At 34.3% G+C, this 21070-nt stretch overlaps 1 protein-coding gene across 8 annotated transcripts in view; it reads right to left on the bottom strand.

The window, feature by feature from the left end:
• Window positions 1-21070, bottom strand: part of LOC112147323 (corticotropin-releasing factor receptor 2) — a 181867-nt gene that overhangs the window by 2865 nt on the left and 157932 nt on the right. For all 8 annotated transcript variants that reach the window (XM_024273624.2, XM_024273620.2, XM_024273621.2 and 5 more), the window contains 8 exons: window positions 20877-20983; window positions 17657-17774; window positions 17422-17575; window positions 7851-7911; window positions 7695-7767; window positions 7184-7269; window positions 2156-2291; window positions 1667-1708 (listed from right to left, as the gene is read on the bottom strand). In XM_024273624.2, coding sequence (XP_024129392.1) covers window positions 1667-1708; window positions 2156-2291; window positions 7184-7269; window positions 7695-7767; window positions 7851-7911; window positions 17422-17575; window positions 17657-17774; window positions 20877-20983 — 777 coding nt within the window. The remainder of the gene's footprint in view (window positions 1-1666; window positions 1709-2155; window positions 2292-7183; window positions 7270-7694; window positions 7768-7850; window positions 7912-17421; window positions 17576-17656; window positions 17775-20876; window positions 20984-21070) is intronic.

Raw genomic sequence — 21070 nt, 5'->3', positions numbered from 1 at the left:
TGGCATTATACTAAAATGTTAGCTTAGCTTCAAATTAGGCAAAAAAATAGAAACATGTCTAAATTAGCAAAACAAAAAACAGCTAGCTTGATGCTAAAATGTCAACCAAACTCCAAATTAAGAAAAAAACTAGAAACATGTCTAAATTAGCAAAAATCAGCTAGCTTGATGCTAAAATGTCAACCAAACTCCAAATTAAGAAAAAACTAGAAACATGTCTAAATTAGCCCAATACACCTAGCTTGATGCTAAAATGTTAGCTTAAATCCAAATTAAGCAAAAACTGGAAACATGTCTGAATCAGCAAAAAAGCAGCTAGCATGATGCAAAACATTAGCTAAACTCTACATTTGCCTAAAAAAAAACTTGTTCCAAATTAGACAACAATAGCTAGTGTGTTGCTAATTTAAAAGCTCGTTTCCAAATTACCCTAAAAAACATTTCTATGAACTATGAAAGAGCGCTGAAGTTGACCTAAATTTTAAATTTCCTCCAAATGGAGGGGTCAAAACTCCGCCGTCGCGAGGGTAAACTGCATCGCGCTGAGAAGCACTTTTCTTCACATGGATGTGCTCTGAACCACAGAAGTTTACATTTAAATAATGACTTTTTGTTGTAGCGTGACCTTTTTAAAGTTATAAAACCACTGTTACTACGTATATTCAAGCGCTGGAAGCTCTGCGCTAACGCTAGCTGACCAGCAACTATTGATGACGTCATTGAACGAAAGTAACGTCCAAAATGTTAGACATTATTTTTTCATAACCCTCCGTTTAGAGGGTTAAATGAAGGGGAGGGGGTAAGGGAAGAATTCAGATTGGATCTATATTAGCCCAAAAAACCTTTAGTAGATGCCAAATTAGGCAAAAAGCTAGCTCATTCCTTAAATACTAGCTGAACTCCAAAACTGCCAGAAAAATTCCTCAGTAAACTAAATTAGTCAAGAAACATTAGCCTGTTGTTAAAATAAATGCTAAACTCTAAATTAGCCAATAAAAACCTCAGTAGATAACAAATTAGCCAAAAACGTTAGCATGTTACTGAAATAGAAGCTAAACTCCAAACTAGCATAAAAAACCCCAGCAGACGCCAAATTAGCCGAAAAAGCTAACATGTTGCTTAAATATTAGCTAAACTCCAAAACTTCCAAAAATTCCTCAGTAAACTAAATTTGTCAAAAACGTTAGCATGTTGATAAAACAGAAGCTAAATTCTAAATTAGCCGATAAAAACCTGAGTAGATGACAAATTAGCCAAAAAACGTTAGCATGTTACTGAAATAGAAGCTAGCATCCAAATTAGCATAAAAAATCTCAGTATGTCAAATTAGCCAAAAAAGTTTGATTATTGCTTAAATATTAGCTAAACTTAAAAATAATCTAAAATTCCTCAGTAAACTAAATTTGTCAAAAACGTTAGCCTGTTGCTAAAATAGAAGCTAAAGTCTAAATGAGGTGATAAAAACCTCAGTAGATAACAAATGATCCAAAAACGTTAGCATGCATTTAGGACTTCATCTGGATCTTAAATAAAGTCCGAAGAAAAAAGGTCCAGTTGAAATCACTGCAGCTCAACTTTTGAAAAGGCAATTTAACAAAAAAAAAAACAAAAAAAACAACATTCAATAAAAAGACAAAAACGCCTTTTGCCAACTTTGGTGACTCACCTCTCCATTTAGGAAACAGTAAAAGACAGACACAAAGAATCCCTGTAGAAGAAAAAGAAAATACTTTCAAACTCAGAGCACACAGGGCTTCAATTTATCCATTCTATCATAAAGACAAATTGAACAATTTTGATAAAAAACACATTTTGAAGTAAATTTGGTTGCAGCAAAATGAATTCTTCATTTCTTTTTTTTAAATCCACATTTTCCGCGTCTCACTTTGCCAATATTTAGGTGGATTCCATAAAAAGGAAGCAGACATCATGCCCATATGACCCGGTTCATCTTGACAGCAGAGCATGGAGCATCAGGGAGATGTGGTGTGAGTGTAAGCACAGCCAGGATGCTACTTCACATCATCCTCCCACAGGAGAGCTTAAAACCGAGTCTGGAGCCGGCTCAAAGAGCGGCAACGTCCAACCTGATACAACCGTGAAAGGAAGGCACACGGAGGAGCATGTTGAACAGCAATTTTAGCCTTCTTCTCACCTGAAAGGACTGTAAAAAGGAGTTAAAGTAGATGAAAACGATTTGTGAGATGTCGTCCTCCCCCGGATTCACAAAGAACAGCATGTAGGTGATGCCCAGCAGAGGCAGCAGGACAAGTGTGGCTTTCACAGCTTTTCTGTAAAGACGAACAGCAGAAAATAGATGATCTTGATCTGCCTCTTCCTTTTAGAATTATTTATACTTTTAGTATGGAAACAAAAGGACAATAAAAGTGAGTAAAACGACAATATTTGTAATGAAATTCAGGTTTGACAGTTATATCCAGTCACATTTGATGGACTTTTATCTAAGTCTTTGGTCCCTTCAAATTGTTGGTGTTTTTAACATGTTCTTGTAGCTTTTTTTCATGACAAAGAAATAAATCTAAGATTTATACTGTGTTTTGAGTATTCCTTTATTCAAAACACGATAGATCAGCAGCAGATGAAAACCAGAGGTTTGAAAAAGCTCGAGTTTGCAGGACAAAGTCTCCACTTGTAGATAAATAGATCCACCAACGTCTTCATTTTCCTCGTTTGAGCTGTAATCTGGATCTGTACGTCTGTACTGCTCAAATATTGCTCACTGTTTGTTTTTTTTCTCCATGTTTTTATTGAGTTTTAGCTGATAAAATAACATCTACACAAATAACATAAACAACTTTTTACAGGTTCCTGAAACGAAACAAAACTACCAAAAAAAAACAGTAAAAAAGGGCAGAAAAAAATAAAGAAAACAAACAAGATGTGGTGCTTTTGTAAATCAGATTATTACATATAAGCAAAAACAAGTAAAGTTAGTCAATTCATATACATGAAGAGTTAGAAATATAAAGTAAATTGTATGTTGGAATCATTCACCTTGTTGATCATGTTTATGGAACCAGAAAGTTTCCCAATTTTTATTTTTTTAATGCGCTAATGTTAGCTTGGACTCATGAGATGCTATAAGCTAGCGGGATAGAGTGTTTAAACAAAGGCCTGATGGGAAATTAGTTATGCTAACTTCCTTGCTAACAGTGAATTTTCGTAGCTCTGCAGAAAATATGACTTAAAAAACGATTTAATTTTGGCTAAAAACTGCATATTCATAGTTAAAAAAACACTGGGAATAATTTTACAAGAGAAAAAAAATAAAGTTGGACTAAATATAGTGGAACTTTGAATCTTTCCCCTGTAAACATTTTCTACTTTGAGAAAATCACAATCAATGTGAAAAGGATCAGTTAAGACCAACTTGTTTTTGGTGTTTTTACATTTTTAACTTTTTTTGATGATGGATATTCGGTAATCTAGAGCATCGATACACGCTAGTTTTTGCAAAGAATTCTGGGAAATTTCAAGTGTACTCGATTTTGGAATTAGTAGATCTGGACAGCGCTATAAAATGGCGAACTCACTATATAGTGATTGGGGGCGACATGTAAACAGATGGGTAACAGGAAGTGGGGGTGGGGTTACCCACTCCAACAGCCCCACCCACAACTCAGAGGGGAATTTTTACTAAACCCCTGCCGCTCTGCAGAAACTATGTCATAGAAAACAATATTTTTTTTTTGTTATTTTGACTAAAAAATGCATAATTATAATTAAAATACTACTGGAAACACTTTGAATGTGATCAAAAGATGATTTAAGGGGGATTTTGAAGCTCAAATCTTACACTTTCCTATGTTTTCTGTTTTAAAATAGTCTCAATCAAGGAAATCCTGAAAAAAATCAATTGGCAGCAAGAAAGAAAGACTGTAATTTGTTGCTGGAAAGGAACAAACATACTTCCACAGTTCATGCTCACCCACCCTGCAAACCCCACTTGAGCTGTGACACTGCGAGCGTTCGTGTTTTATCGAAACAATCCTCACATTACGGGGAGGAAATAACATGTGGCGCTCTGACTGACAGCAGGCACTGAAAGCTACTTTCCCCTGATGGCCATCAGATGCACGGCGACACAAATCAGGACAGAAGACAACTCATTTCTCTCACGCCTGCACCAAATTACTACTATTGCTCCCTCATCAAATCTCGGCTCCAAATGAAGCTCATGAGAGATTCTGCGCTCCTTTCCAACACTTTATGGCGGGTCTAAAGAAAGCAGACTCATTTAGAAAGCAATATATACTGTCCTTGTTCAGGACTTAAAACACGACAGTCACATCTCAAAGCTTAAAAGGCTGAAATCAAATCAGAAACAGAAAAACAAAACAAAAGAGGAATGTTTCTGCTTACAAAACAGGTTCTTTTGCAGCTCTTTCAAAATAAAACAACAATAATTCAAAGTAAAGAGTCAGCAAATGATTTACTTAAGTACATTTTCCAAAACTGGTAGAATGAATTTGAGTTTTTTTAATTGGTTCGTTTAGGGAAAAGCTTCCTGATACTAAGTGATCAAATAAAAAATGGTTTAATGGGTAAGAAGAATCCTTTTCACCTTCAGGTGATGTTAAAGCTTCAAGTCCCACTTCAATTATATTTTTTTTCAGTTGTCTTTTAAGTGTAATTATGCAGGTTTTAGCAAAAATCAAAAAGCCTGTGTTGTTTTCTTAAAACAAGTTCATCCGAAATTAGCCTGAGTTGTGGGCGGGGCTGGAAGCGCAGGAAAATAGACCCCTCCCTCATGAGGGGGTACAGCGTCTCACTGTGGAGGAGAAGTGAATTTCTTCACGCCGGTGTGCTCTGAAGCAGATAAAAGTTCACATTTAAGGAGTTTTTGTTGTAGCATGACCTTTATAAAGTTATACAACTGCTGTTGTCTATATTCGAGTGCTGGAAGCTCCACGCTTGGTGACTATTGATGACATCATCGAGCAACAGTGACGTCCGAAATCTGAGACACTCCATAACTCTCTGTTTGGAGAGCTAAAAGTATGGAGCTATTTTGGGGCCATAAATATTTAAAACTTAAATAAAAAATGTTGAAAAAAATATTTAAAACTTAAATAAAAAATGTTGAAAAAAATAATGGTGTTTGGACGAAAACATTAAAAATGTCCAAAACCTTTTGCCATTCTAAAATAAATTATTATTAATTAATAATTATTATTATTAATTATTATTCATTATTTTCAGCTTCAACTGTTCCACTTTTCAATTTCAAAATTTTTTTTCACTTTCAATTGTCTTTTTTCGTTTTCAAATCCGAAAATTTCTGTTTCAAAACTTTTGGCCCTGCTGTGGCACGTTGGGGCGGGGCTAACAAGAAGGACCAATCAAAATCGATGAGGGTCTCAATGCATTCACTGACTCTGAAAATGGCTGTTTAGTCTGTACTATCATAGTCTGAAGTTGACCCAAGATGGGTGTAAAAGACGTCCAAAACTCCGTTGTAGCCCGTTCAAAGCGCCATCTTATTGAGTTAAATACAGGCGAAGAAAACATCCTTTTGCTTGCATAATATGGCTCTGTGGTACGTCGCCCTTAATAAGCCAACAGAACACCATGTTAAAACTGCGCAGTGAACATAGGGCCAATATACCAACGTAGGACCAATATTTTTTTACAAAATGTTTTATTTGAGTTTCAAATATTTTTGGCCCCAAAATAGCTCCGTATAAATGTAGGGGAAAGGGAAGAATTCTGATTGGGCCTCGCAGTTCCCTTGAGTTTCATGTAGATGTCATGAAAATGGAGCCCAATACAGCCCATATCCACCTGATCCACCTGTAAGGACAGGTGCGGTTTTAAAATGGGTATAGTATTATTGAATAATGTATAATTAGTAATTTTTAAAAAAAGAGAAGACTTTTGTTTACTACGCCAGCCCTCATGATAACCATCTAAATTTGACATTTTCATTTTGTGACTGTTGTGTATGGGGTCAAATCAGAATCAGCTTAAAGTGAACAAAAAACAGATTAAAAACTTGAAAAATAGACATTGTAGCTGAAAAATCATTTTTGGAAAATTTGAAAACGAAAAATAATGTGAACATTTGAAAGCAAGATATTGTAAATTTGAAAAAAAAAAACAGATAATTTGAAAAAAAAAGTATTTACATTTTTATTAAAAAAAGACAGAAAAAGACAAAAAAGACAGAAAATGTAAAAAAATAAAAATAAAAAAAAATAAAAAAAACCCCTGAAAACTTGAAATAAATCTTGAAAATTTGAAAAAAACAGAAAATGTGAAAAAAATACAGAAAATTTGGGTAAAAAATGAAAAAAAAAAAAAAACAGAAAACTGAAAAAAATGAGAACATTTGAAAAAAAGACATTGTAAATTTGACAAGAAAACCTGAAAATTTGAAAACAAATTGCTTAGAAAATTTGAAAAATACAGAACATTTGAAAAAATGTTTTAAACAAAAAAAAACTGAAAACTTGAAGTAAATCTTGAAATTCTTGAAAACTTGAAATAAAAAAACTATAAATGTAAAAATTACTGACTGAAAAAAAATATCCATTAGTAACAGCTGCTGTTTTGAACTTTCATTTTTTTTCTCCTGGTTCATTTTCAATTTTATCTTACTTTTTTTGGAGGGGTGACCACATAAATAATACCATATGGGTTTCTGTATTAAACCATCACACCATTTTATTTCCTGTGTTAGATCATAATTTTGTTTATGTGTAAATAAATAAATCAAAATCAGCAAATTAGATTTCAGTCTTAATTTCTTGACAATAAAAAATATAAAAAAATGTTGAGTTTGAGGAAATTTTCTTCTTAAATTGCCAAAATTCCAATTGACTTGCTGGAAGCGTCGTTAAAATGAGACACTTTGCATTAAAAATGTAGGAATGTTGCTTTTGCGATTTATTGCTTTAATTTCCTGCATCAAAGACAAACTTATCTGTGAAAATCACTTTTATACAAGATTTGCACAGAATGACTAATTTGAATGAACTTGTTTTTGAGCTGATTTGATTTAATCCTCGTTAACATTCGTTTACATCACAATTTTGTAAAATTCAACTTTTCTCTGACATTCCAGCAGACGTAGCTCTCAGATGTAAATGTTGCTGCTGGAATCTTAATGCCATTTTTACTCAAAAGAATCAGGAGGAAAGAGTGAAAATGAAGCTCCTACCTGTACTGAATGGTTTCCGATGTGGTTGACGCTCTTAGCTTGGTCATAAGAATCCGTACAATGTTGAAGAGGAAAACAAAGTTTATCTGGAAGCAAAAGAAAATTAAAGAGAGTGGGAGAAGGCCTGGGGTTGTGATTTGAACCGGAGAACAGAGAGAACAATTATCTGGCGTGAACAGGCGTCTTGGTGAGACGAGCAGAATGAGAACTCAAAGAGCGCAGAGATGAAGGAGACGCAGATCAGAAAAAGAAATGGTGGAGCTACCTGCTGCTGAGAGCTTCTACAAAAACCATTACCGCTGATGCACTTGGAGAAATCACATTTCTTATGACTCATGTTCAAATGACTAAAGCTAATGCAACACAGTTTTGCTTCTAACATTTAGTCTGAGGCAGATTTTTAAAATCAGGTTAAAGAAGTGAGTTGGTATTAATGTCAGTTATTACACCGGTGACAAACGCGCGCTAAAGAATACGTGAAAACTGTAATGAGTGTCGGGTTACGGCTCACCAGGAGGACGAGAATCACTGGTCCCTGGTAAATGTAGTCCATATATTTTCCAGGTTCTTTCCCAAACCAACATCTGTAGGTAGTCATAAAAACAACATTTTAAATCACTACATCATTAAAAAGCAAAAACATCTACATTTTATTAGGAATACTTACTTTTCATTTTCAAAATAAAGCTTTCCAATGGCCCAAGTGACGATTATAGGACACGGAATACCTGCAAAACACATAAAACTTAATCAATTTGTATTTTTTGTGGTTAAAAATAAACTAATATTTGGTTTTAAATAAATGGACAACAAACAGGTTTTCTATTTAGAGACACAAAGGAGAATCTTTAAGACCAGCAGGAGCCAAAAGAGTATAATAAGCTTTTTATTCTGTTAGCACACAGAAGAAAAAAAGATTGAAAGTCGCATCAGGGGAGCTGAAAGAAACAGAAACTCATTCTCCATTGTACAATTTAAAAATACACAATTTTAGGGCAAAGATGCTTCATAGTAACAGCAAATAAATAGTAGAAAAGAGACACAAATTACTTTCTATTATAAGATCCACTCAGATTAGCTTTTGAGATATTTACAAAAGCTTTCCCAGTGTTTTTTTTCTGTTGTTAGCCAAAATAAAAATAAATAAAAAAATCTCTTTTTAGGACAAAGTTTCTGCAGAGCAGCAGGAGTTTATTACAAATTCCCTCCCCTGTACTGAGAGCTCTCTGTTTACATGCTCTCCGTCCAGCTAACCTAACAGCCCCTCTCACTACTGGTGCTACAAATGCTACGGAGGGATTTTTCTGCCACCATATTGGAAGCAAAAGTCACAGTTTTAGGATCAAAGTTTTCTATTAATATAAAATATATAATTTGCCAATATAAATATTTAATATTTGTTAAAGAAGAAACATATTTACCTTTAAACATTTAACAAACAGATTTAACTAGGGCTGTGAATGTTAACGTGAGCGATTAATAAAACACAATTAATTAGTTAGTATTTATTAATCGCTCTATAGGTGAAATTCTTATTTTTTGTTCTGCATGGTTGTAACTTTAGCCTGGATTTTTTTGTATCTTAATTGAAAAACACGTTGGTTAATTTGTTGGCAAATTGTATTCTTGTTGTTTTTATAAAACTACAACTAAAACTTTCATTCTATGCTGTAAAAACAGTTTGTTGAACATTTTTGGGGTTTCCACAGCAAAATAAATCACAATTTACCAGACAGAATGTTCTGTTTTTACATGATATTTTTTTTATTAAACATGTGCGTTATGTGTAAATGTTCACAGCCCTAAAAAAATTATAGAGATTAATCTCGATTAATTTTTTCCAGGTTTGCGATTAATTTAGTAAAAAAAAAATGATTGATATGCGGCCCTACAAATAAGGTTAATGATTCTGTCTTAGTATTGAGAATAATTTCTTATTTGAGCTATTTGCTATTTTATTTTTGAAAATGTCGAGTTGTGCACATGTGCAGAAGAAGAGATGCATTTTATGGTTTTGTATGCAATCATGCTCTTTTGCTGCAGCTGTCTCAGAGTGTTACGGCTGTGGCCGTATTTTCTTTTAGTTCTGTGGATTTTTGTCAGAGTGGGACATCTTTGTGTTTTGTGGATCTTTGTGTTTTTCTGTCTTGATTTCTTTCAGGTGTGGTGCTGGAGGCGTGGCTCCCCATTGGTCGGACCTGAAGGAGGGGAGCCTTCAAAACCACCACATGGACCTCGAGACCACGAGAAGGGAGCTGGGCTGCAACCTGTCTCCACTGCAGCTCAGTGAACTTCTCCACTTGGTTTAATTTGTGTGCACTTTGTAGTTTCTTTGGTGTTTTGTGTTAGGTCCCACTCTGTGTTCTGTGTTTAGTGTTGGTTTAAATTTAGGTGAAGCTGTAGGGGTGAACCGCCATTTTCTTTAGTAAATGTTTTCTCCTGTTTATGTTAGTCCAGGGAGGTTAGTGTTTGTCGTTCTTTTACTGTTTCTTTTGCAGGTAAGCTCCCTGGGTTGAGTTAGTTGGGGTTTTGTTTGTTGTTTTGGCCTTGGTTCACCCTGAAGCCTTTTGCTTCACTTTTAGTTATTGTTTGGGTGTTTTCGGTCTTGTAAATAAATATTGTTATACTTTTATGGAGACTTTTATCGTGTTTTTTGTTAAACACCTATTTAATTTATCTTTGTTAGGCTCCAGATCCCCTAGACAAATTGGGGCATAACACAGAGAAAACATCGAAAGAAAAAAAAAAACAATCAGTTTGGGACAAAGACAGAGTCCTGTCCAATTTCAAGGGTGCGACATTCGAACTAATATTCAAAAAATTATGAATTACTCGTAACGAACACACAAAACAATACTTATGCACAAGTCAATAAATCCCATACTGGGATCCTATTTCTTTATTTCTAAGTTGTTTATTCTTTTCCTGCATCTATCTTTTATTTATTTGTATATACATTTCCACATACAACTTTTCTCGTGTTGAACGCATAGACATTAAACAAGGTTTCAAACCGCTGGCCAATTTTTAGTGATCAAGTTTGTGAAATAAAACCGAGAGACTTCTTGAAAATTAAAAGCATTTTCAGAATAAAAGACCTTTCAGATTTAGTCATTTTGCCCCCTTGACTAAACTTTACACTTTAAGTCATCGAAAGAGTAGCTGTATTTTTCAAAATAAAAGATTGTTGAGACTCAAAAGACAAAAAAATAAATAAATGAATGTGACAGTTAATTGTTTTTTCCGTGGCCTGGTGCCGATTGATCCAAGGACCGGTACCGGTCCAGGCACGGTGGTTCGGGACCACTGATCTAGAATTAAATGAAGCTTCGCGATCTTTTCAAACTGCATCCATCTTCTCCTGATTCATGATTTAAGTAAGAAATACCCAGAAATGCCTCTTTGAGTTTAATCACTTTATATATAAATATCAGAAACATGTTAAAAACCCAATTTTCATTAGAGCGTCTCTTTGAGGTGCAGAAGATATGAACTATATTAAATATTCCAAGAAACTCTTTTCAAGAATGTTAATAAATTATTCCAAAGAAAGATAAAAGGTTCTTATAAATGATTTACCTGTTTTGTTTTAATTGATTTGATTCACAATGTTTTAGAAAGTAGTTATAAATCCAAGAACATCATTTCTCTGAAATTCTGTAAAGAAATAAAAAAAGACGTGGAAATAAATCAAAAGATTTGTGAGAGATGGTAGAGTTTCTTCTATTGAATGTTTTTTTAATCTCATTTTTTTCATTAAAAGCTTCAATGCCACCTTGAGCTTCATTTATGTAATTACTTGGTTTAGTAAATAGAATGTGCCACTTTGAAATGTGTTGTGCTTTATTTGATTGACAAATGAGACAAAAAAGCAAAATAAATACATTCTTAAAAAAAAACGTTTGATTTATTGGGTGTTAAAGAACTTTTATGTTTCTAACCTATGAGTTTTAATTATTTTTTTCCACTGAGGACCATATTTTTATTTAAAACTGCTTTGAAACAGATAAATAAACGTGTCTATGAGAGATCACAGTTAGTAGGTTCTCAGAATCCAAAGTGAAGTGACACTTAATGCAAAAACAGGTTTAAAATCGAATTAAGTCCAGGATAAATCAGGCCTGTAATTCAGTTTAGATTTAATCTGTTCTATTTCTAGCACTTCAAACAGGAAAATCTCCCAAGTGGCAAAAAGATTTTCAAATCAATTTTTTAAATGTTTAAAAAAAATATATCAACAGGAATAGCAAGTTCTTAGCAGTGTATTACTGTAATACTGCAGCTCGGCTCGTGTTCTTTTTTTAATTCTATTAAGAAAGATCCAGTAAAATGTATAAAGTGCCACAACATTGAAAATAAAGAATAAAGATCAAAGTTAATAATTGGCAAACAAAATGTTAACTTTCTAAGTATCAAATCTCCTTTTTATTGTTTTCAAAACACATTTTTGACACAATTCCTTTCAGGTGTGTCATCTGTCATCTCGCTTTCTCCCTATCTTTGATTTTGTGTTGACAACATTCAGCCAATCACAGACAAGAAGGTTCACACTGATTGGTCGAGATTTTAACCAAATAAATTTTTCGTATTTTTGAATTCAGTGTCTGGTACCGACTCAGAAACTAAACAATCTCTTCTACCGTTGATCATTTTGAAAAATATGTCAGACTTTGTTTGCCTTGTTAATATTTTATTTATTATAATATTTTTAGTTTGTTTGATGTTTGCATTAAAATAACTGATGAGTTCCTGAAACAGTCAAATAAATTGTAAATTTTATCTGCCAAAAACAGAAAAAAATCAACAAAAATCAACAAAAATCCTCAGGGATGTGGATTTACAAACCCTCCGGATAAAAAAAAAAAGTTAAGTTTGCTCTTCTGTAAGCTTTGGTTATTATTACAATAGATTTAAAGCAAATATTTTATGCTGTATAGTAATGTTTTTAGTTTCTTAAACATAGATATATTTGAACATTTTTTACATATATTTTTGATCAAGGGCTGCACGGTGGCGCAGTGGTTAGCGCTCTTGCCTCACAGCGAGAAGGCCCCGGTTTGAATCCCGGCTGGGACCTTTCTGTGTGGAGTTTGCATGTTCTCCCTGTGCATGCGTGGGTTTTCACCGGGGACTCCGGCTTCCTCCCACCGTCCAAAAACATGCTTCATAGGTTCATTGGTGACTCTAAATTGTCCCTAGGTGTGAATGTGAGGGTGAATGTGTGTGTGATTGAGGCCCTGCGACAGACTGGAGACCTGTCCAGGGTGTACCCCGCCTTCGCCCATCAGTAGCCGGGATAGGCTCCGGCACCCCCGCGACCCCGAAAGGGAAGAAGCAGACAAGACGATGGATGGATTTTTGATCAAATATGGCTACCAATGACGTTCTGTTTGACAGCAGTAATAAGTAGAGAAAAGGAACAGTATAGACTTAATATATTAGCAGAATAAATTGTATTTTTAATGTTTTATGCTAATTATTAATTTGCATTATTTTGTGTCAGCAGATTAACCCGCGTTGCAATGAGTTTCTTACTTTTAGGAACTCATGTGGGGTTTGTCAAAATCAAAATAAATTATGGAAAAAATGATGTTTTCTTCTCATATTTCAATGTTTTATTCATGAAAAATATATATAGTTCATTTATACAAACCATAATTTATGTATTTGTTCTTTTTTCAGTTAGATTTTACAATAAACAATCTACTTAGGAAGAAGAACAGGAGTAGGATGATAAATCCTTAATTCACTTTTATTATTACATATAATACAAATGAATGAATAAATAAAAACAATAAAACAAACAGGAACACAATATTTACATCATGCTGCATACAAATCAATCATTTTCTTTTTACATTTAAACTTAAAACAAACAAAACTTAAACACTTTTTCAGCTCATTATTCAACACATTCCAGTTTTTAACACCAGTAAAGGAAAAATTCATTTGTTTAAGTTTAGATTTTACTTTAGGTACCTTAAAGTCATCATTGCTTCTACTAAATCCTTCATTTATAACAAAAATATTTAGTAAACATAAACTTTTTGGTCTTAAACATGACCAGCAGTGTCTGCAGAGAACATAAATCTTTACATTTGATTATTCCTGACTTAAATATAGTTTAAAGGTGTTCATTGTAGGGAGTCAAATGTTTAATTCGTTATGATTTCTTTTCCCAAATTTATTAAGGTTTTGACTCATAAGAATTACCCCAGACTTCCAAACATTATGAAAAATATGATAAAATCAGGGAGAAATACAGAATGTGCTTAGCTTTGAAATTTAACAAATATTTAGCTTTGTTACTTATTTTTACTTATTTTTTGTTTTATACAAACAATTCCATTTTAAATGCTGATCAACAAAAATCCCCAAAAATCAAAATGTATGAACTCTTTCTATATTAACACCATTCCATTTCAGAATAAGATTTAAAGTGCTTTTTTATTACCAAACAACATAAACTTTGTTTTGTTTAAATTGAGAGTTTGTTTCTATTAAACTATTTCTATGGGACCGAATGTTTGACGTCTGCAGAATCCGGGTCAAACAGAACTGACACAAAGTCCGATTTCTTCTCCACGCTCCATAACTGAGAGCCAGACATGATTGGATAGAATCTGGACCAATCGGCATGATCCATCCTGTCTCTGATTGGCTGTTTGGTGGCATAAATATAACACTAAACTGAAAGTTTTGAACACGAAAATAAGGATAGGGAGAAAAAAATGCATCTGAAAACAGAAAAATATGTCTTTTGAAAGCAAACATTTAATATTCTAATTTGAAAATGTAAAAACTGAACATTTTGTTTAAATTTTTAAAAATTTGTGATCACAAAACTTGTTCTGAATGTGGTGGCACAAACATCACCTCACTGATAATGGATTTCTACAGCAGTCATGTGACTTCACATCTGAGGGTTTGACGAAAGAACAAAGGTTATTAAATCTATTTAAAGAAGGTGTTTTTTTCTCATCCGTTTACTAATTTAAGATGTTTCTTTTTATCAGCTCTTCTTATCAAGTTTGGAGCTTCACCGATGTTCCATCCATCTGCCATCAACAGTCTCGCTGCAGAAATCTAATTTTTATGCGACTACAGCTGCAGCCAGCGGCAAAGTGTCTTCACACCGTCCCTCCGCGCATCTGCACCACTTTGGGAGTGTGATATCTCGGGGACTCCTCCTTAAAACGGGTTCAACGCGCAGACGAAACTATTGGGAAACATCTAAACATATTTATTTTGTATCAAGCTTTGGAGACTAAGTGGTATTTAGTAAAAAAATTTGAGTATTTATCATTGAATTCCATTTTTTATCATGTAAGAACAGATTTATAAACATAGATAAACTAGAACAGCCGTCTCATGCCTCTATCGTAACGCTTTAGACAGACGCTAGTTCATCGTATTTGTCTTAAATGATATTTACAAATTACAATTAGAATAAAGTACAATTAGAATAAAATACCAGAAATGGAAAAAGCAGTCAATGTTAACATTAAATAAATCCAATTAAAAACACAGAGAGACATCAGAACGATAAAACACAAAAGAAATTAAACCCTTTAAACTTGTGCAGCACTGCTGTGAGTTGATGTTGTTGTGGTTGTTGTTGTGTTTGGAATTTCTGTTATTCTTGCTTTTAAATTTCAGTCATTTTGATTCTTTTTTTCGTTATGCTTCCACTTCTGTCGTGATTTGACTTTCGTCGTTGTGCTTCGACTTTTGTCGTTGTGTTTTGGCTTTTGTTGCTGTGTTGTGGCTTTTTCCGTTGTCGTGCTTTGGCTTTTATTGTTGTTCTTCAGGTTTTGTTGTCATGTTGGGTTTTTTCGCGATTTGGTTTTTGTCGTTATACTTTGGCTTTTGTTGTCGTCTTGTGGCTTTTGTCATTGTGCTTCAACTTTTGTCATTGTGTTTTGACTTTTGTTGTCATGTTGTGGGTTTTGTGTCACTTCATTTTTTGTTGTTGGGCTTCAGCTTTTGTTGTCATGTTTCTACCTTTGTTGTCGTGTTGTGGCTTTTGTCATTGTGCTTCCACTTTAACATTGTCTTGTGGCTTTTGTCGTGCCTCAGTTTTTGTTGTGATACTTTGGCTTATGTTGTTGCGCTTTGGGTTTTGCTGTTGTCTTGTGGCTTTTGTCGTAGTGCTTCATCTTTTGTTATCGTGTTGTGGCTTTTGTTGTGGTTCTTTGGCTTTTGTCGTCTTGATGTGACTTTTATCATCGTGTTTTAGTTTTTGTTGTCATGTTGCGCCTTTTGTTGTGATGCTTCCACTTTTGTCGTTGTGCTGTGGCTTCTGTTGTTGTGCTGTGGCTTTTGTCGTCGTCTTGTGGCTTTTGTTGTTGTGTTTGAGCTTTTGTCTTCATGCTTCCACTTTTGTCATCATCCTTCGGCTGTTGTCGTTGTGCTTCCACTTCTATAATTGTGTCGTGGCTTTTGTTGTTTTGCTTTGGTTTTTGTCGTGCTTCAGCGTTTGTTGTTGTGTTGTGTCTCTTGTTGTGTTGCTTTGCCTTTTGTTGTCGTGCTTTGTCGTTTTTGTCGTGCTACCACTTTTGTAATTGCATTTTGGCTTCTGCTTTCGTGTCGGTCATCGTACGAGATTAATTTCAATAATTAAGAAGAGCACGAATACACAATTTGACAGCACTCTTACCATCTTGTATTTGTTTTTGTTTATACTCTTTACATGTAATTTGGTTTTAAGATTTTGCTTTTTGCAAAATTACTTTTACGTAAAAACAAATAGCAAACACACAAAAGTTACTTTCATCTCCCAGTACCGATGCGGTTCATCTTCATTCCTTTTTAAATACAAACGTCTCCAGTCTGGGCACACACAGAGTCTGGGCTCTAACGGACCAACACTCCACAACAAACAGAACTGCCAGCAGGATTTCCATCAATCCATTTTTCATATCTGCTTCATCCAGCTGAAGTTTGGAGTCAGTGAGGCTGTTTGAATTTCAGCTTTAGGACTGCAGAAAGTTCAAAATGTGGTTCACGCCATTCTAGTCGATAAATTGAGATATAAAGGTTCCACCTTAAGAATAGAGAGTATTTGGCTTTAAAATATCGACCACACAGAAACATTCCATACATGTCCGTTTGTCGCAGTCGTCTGTTTTTGTTTGTGAAACAGAGATCGATCGGAACAATACGACTGAAAATGCATCACGAGGTGAACCTCCAGAGAGTTCTAGAGATGGTCAGCGGCTCACACAGATGAAGTGGGTTTGAAGAGATAAACGCAGCAGAGGCGCCGCAGACGAGAAGAACAACCCCGAAACCAAGAGGAGACGGCGACAGAGAGCGTCTGAGCTTGTGTGTTTGAAGTTTGAACAGCATTTGTGCTGGAAAATAATCACAATTTTGTTGACCAATAAACCACATTTTTTATCATCTTTTTACATCTATTTGTTTAGCTTGACGTTGTTCAGATCCCATTAAATCGATGATATTATTAAGTACAAACAAGCACAGACATGAAGTCATCCGCTGGGAATTACGCAGGTGTTTTTCTGTGACACTGAGGCTGTAAATGAGTTTCATCAAACTGACAATATCAAATATATGTGATCACAACAAACATCTGCTCCATTTTCCAAATGCATAGAGTCAGATCAAATAGAAGCAGCAAATAGAAACATTTGAACAGTTGTTTGTGTTCATGTTTCCCTCTGTCAACATGTTTCCTGCAACCAAGTTACTAATTAAACTTTAATAAACCCTAAATTAAACCTTTAGCAGAAAGTGGAGTTTTATTTTCATTGTGGCTTTTGTCGTTGTGCTTCGCCTTTTGTTGTCATCCTCCGCGCACTCAAGTTACTCATTAAAGTTTAATAAATCCTAAATCCTAAATTTACCTTTTATTTCATAAAAACCTCCATTTAAATCTCTGTTGTTCGATTTCAAGTTTATTTTTCATAAAACTAAATGAAAAAACTTGGAAAATGTTATTTAACATTTAAAAATCACACATTTAAGCAAAAAAAGTGATTCTTTCTGTCTGAATTTTAAAGTGCATTATTCTATTCATCACGTTTTGAATCTTTATAGACAAAGAAATTCCAACTGTTGTGTCTAAGCAGAAAATTGAGACTTTTGTGGTTTGATTGTTAAAATGAGTCATTTCAGACAAATAAATGCTCACTGAGTGCTGAATGCTAAAACCTTTTGCTCTGCGTTCGTAATGTGTCCAATCGCTGACGGTAATGAAGCGTGTGAGCACTTACACCATCCGATGAAGAGGAACACCCACTTCCTCAGCTTATCCGTGGAATAAGTCATGACAATGGCGGTGTGAAGGTAGCATCCTTCGACGAACATCCAGAAGAAGTTGGTCACCACAAAGTAGTTGTATATGGTCGTGATCAGTCGACACCACGGCTGAAAACAGAAGAAACTCCGAGTCAACCAGAGGAGCCTAAACAGTCGTGTTCAGTAATCGGTTCATGTGATCAGTGGGACCTCGTTGCTCTCGTGGATGTTGTGGTCAATCAGCTGAAGCAGAAACCACATGACGTTCCTCAGGATGAAGGTGGTGATCAAGTTCCAGTGGATGATGTTGCGCAGACACCGGATGCTCCTGAAACACAAAAAAAGGAATATTTTCACTAACGTATTTGAGGTTTGTGTCACAAACATGTACTTGTAGACAGATGGATACGTTTGTTATTGTCACATGTACCACAAAATTCAAAGTACTCTCAGGTCAATGCATTATTTATTCAGAAACACAAAAAGCAAAAGAATTGAATTTAATTGGCAATTAGTAAACAGTGCATTGTTTGGTCATTAAAATAGAAATAAAATGATCAGAGCCAGGAAGGAGCAGCAAACCACAAAATACAACACGTTTTAGCTCCGCCCCTCCAGCCAGACATCACATTAGGTTACAATTATGATTTGTATCTAAACTATAGTTTTGTTTTTTTATGAATCAAACATTAAAATGTAATTAGAAAATAGCTTTTGTTTTATAAATATTTTGACAAAAGCAAACATGAGTTCTCAAAAATAAGAAATATTAACATTAGAAGTTAAAATGTCTTTTTTTTTACTTAAATCAAGGACAAATTGATTAAAAAACAATTTTTAAATGCTGCTAGAAACTGAGTAGCTTTTTAATGCAAAGTTGTAACTTTTTTTTAACTTGTTTGGACAGCATTACGAGCCTGGTGTGTGATGGTCCATTTAGTTTGATTTTTTATTATATTTTAATTTATTTTATTTATGGATTTACAAATGCAACAAATGAGAATTACACTTAATTTTGTTGTACAATGACAATAAAAGGATTACTTTTCATTATTTGCTACAGCTGTTAATCTACTGTTGTCCAGCAGAGGATAATATTTGCTTTACATCTTTTTATTTTTAAAATAACAAACAAATCTGAAAGAAAATACATTTTTGTATCAACATTTGCTCTGCAGGATTCATAGATCACACAGGTCTGTTTAGTGTGATGTCAGCAGATAAACTTCACAGTTTAATTTAAAGTTTCAGGAGATCCTCAGCCATAAATTAAAAAAATTGACTAAATAAAATTGAACAAATGATAAAGTAAAGTATTAATTATGTTTAAAATTATTAAAAGGGGATTTTTCTTTAGCCAAGGAAGCAAAATCGATGGTAAAAACAGCCTGTTCTGCAGACACCATGTTGGATAAATATGGGGATACGATTGGATAGAATCTGGACCAATCAGCAGGCAGTTTGCTTAATGTCACACTAAACTAAAACTTATTAACTTATTAACTTATAAACAAAAAAAAACATTTTTTTTAAGGCAAAATTTTAATATTTACTTTACATTTGTTTGCAATTTAAACAATTTTGATCTCAAAACTGTGACTTTTGTTTGCAAATAGTGCCACAAAAATCCCTTCATAAAAAGTCAATAACATGTTGGAAATATTTTCATATTGCCACACAAAAATACCCGCAGAGCCGTAAATTCTGATGCCATCCCATAATGATTTCAAACTTCCTCTTGATATCCTCCGACTATTATTTTTCAACACCGTAACGGATTTTTAAAAAATGTTTTTTGATGATTTCTCCCGCTATGATGTCATTTTGGGGGGATTCTCACTATTCAATTCAATTCAACTTTATTTATATAGCCCAAAATCACAAAAAAAATTGCCTCATTGGGCTTCAAAATATGAACTATGCCTAAAATTAATTAATTTTAGTGAGTTTCTGAGTCTGGGGCAAAATGTTCACTCAAAGGTCCAGTAAGAAAGAAGAAAGTATATGGTTCTTCTGGTCCAGGATTACTGCCGGATAGAATTATATCAATAATATTTTTTTATTTTAATAGATATACTTCAACACAGATCTCAAGAACACAATGCAGTGAGCTGTTAAAACATCCAACATTTCAGTTTTCTTTTATTTATTTATTTTAGGGATGAGAGCAAATAAACATTGTGCATAAAGTTTTTGACAAGAACTTAAAACAGTCTGAAGCTTTTAGAGATACAGTTGTGATTTACTTCAAAACCCACAAAGTCTGATAAATGTTCCTATGACTCAGATGGAAAAGCATTTACATGCAAATAGAGGTTTCACTTCTTAAGACGTAGACTCTGTCTCCTGGCTCATCATAGTACTAAGAGCTACTCAAGGGCTACTTAAAATTCAACTGCGTTTATGCGAGATTTTACATTAAGTTTACATAAAAGACCGTGGGGGGGGGGTTAATAGAGTCAGAAACTGCATTTTTTAAAAGAAAATAACCCTTAAAGAATCTACTATATTTTTTTCTTTTTTAAAATTGTTCTTAGTGATCTTTTAATTATGATTGTGTAACTTGTAGGCAAAATAAAAGAAACTGTTGTTTTCTAGGACATTGTTTCAGCAGAAATTAGCCTCCATGATGTGGGCGGTGGGGGTGCGTACTGGCAAGTATCAGCTGATGCGATATATATCGCGATACGCCTGTCACAATAGATATGTTTCACAGTATATCACAAGTATGTGATATATTCATTTATTTTTATCTTGACTTGACAAAAACTTTATCTGAATACACTTTTCAGATACATAAAATTGTAAAATACATTTTTAATGACATTTTTTTAAATGATCAAAACATTAAAGAATAACCAAACAGTTGGAGGATGACTCCAATCTCAGCACAGATTTGAAAAATGCCCCCCCCAAAAAAGGGGGCGGGGTTTGTGGAGCCAGACTGAGCGGCGGAGGTGCAGCTTGGATCTATGATTGACGGTTAGGCTACCTTTATGTAGCTGGTACACTAGAAGGCGCAGTTCTTGCACTATTTACTGCTTAGTTTTCAGAGAGTACTATAGTTACTGCAGAGCAGCAGGAGTTCATTAGAAATTTGCCTCTGCGTTGTGGGTGGAACGACTGAAGAAAGAAATACTCAGAAATCCAATTTTGAGCTTAATTTTCTTAATGTTAAAAAACAATTTTCAGCGTAAAAAATCAAATAAATGAGGAGACTCAAAGAGGAGCTGCTGCCCTGGAGACCAAAGTGTTGGGAGACGAAGCCTCTGTTAGTCAGAGTGGTCGTCTGCACTGAGCAACACAGTTCTACTCATTTGACATGAGCGAGTTAATGGTAAGCAGTCTCAGATATGACATGAATTCCACTGATTGTCCTCGTTGTGGTTTCATGCATTACAGAATTCATTTGAATTATTTCTGTACTTGCCTTAAGCACAAGAAGAGAACGAAGGCCACGACCAGAGCCCCCACAGAGATACAGTGGCCCAGGTAGTTGATGATCAGAGCTATCTTATAATGCATGGGGTATTTCCTCTGTGGAGACATCACAGAAAATAATTATTAGTCCAGAAATAGCAAACATTTAAAAACAGACAAAATAAACACCTTTTTACAATGGCC

Source organism: Oryzias melastigma, linkage group LG17 (assembly GCF_002922805.2).
Source record: "Oryzias melastigma strain HK-1 linkage group LG17, ASM292280v2, whole genome shotgun sequence".
Taxonomy (NCBI): domain Eukaryota; kingdom Metazoa; phylum Chordata; class Actinopteri; order Beloniformes; family Adrianichthyidae; genus Oryzias; species Oryzias melastigma.
Note: the sequence above shows the minus strand (reverse complement) of the source record. Positions and strands in the feature narration are given on the sequence as shown.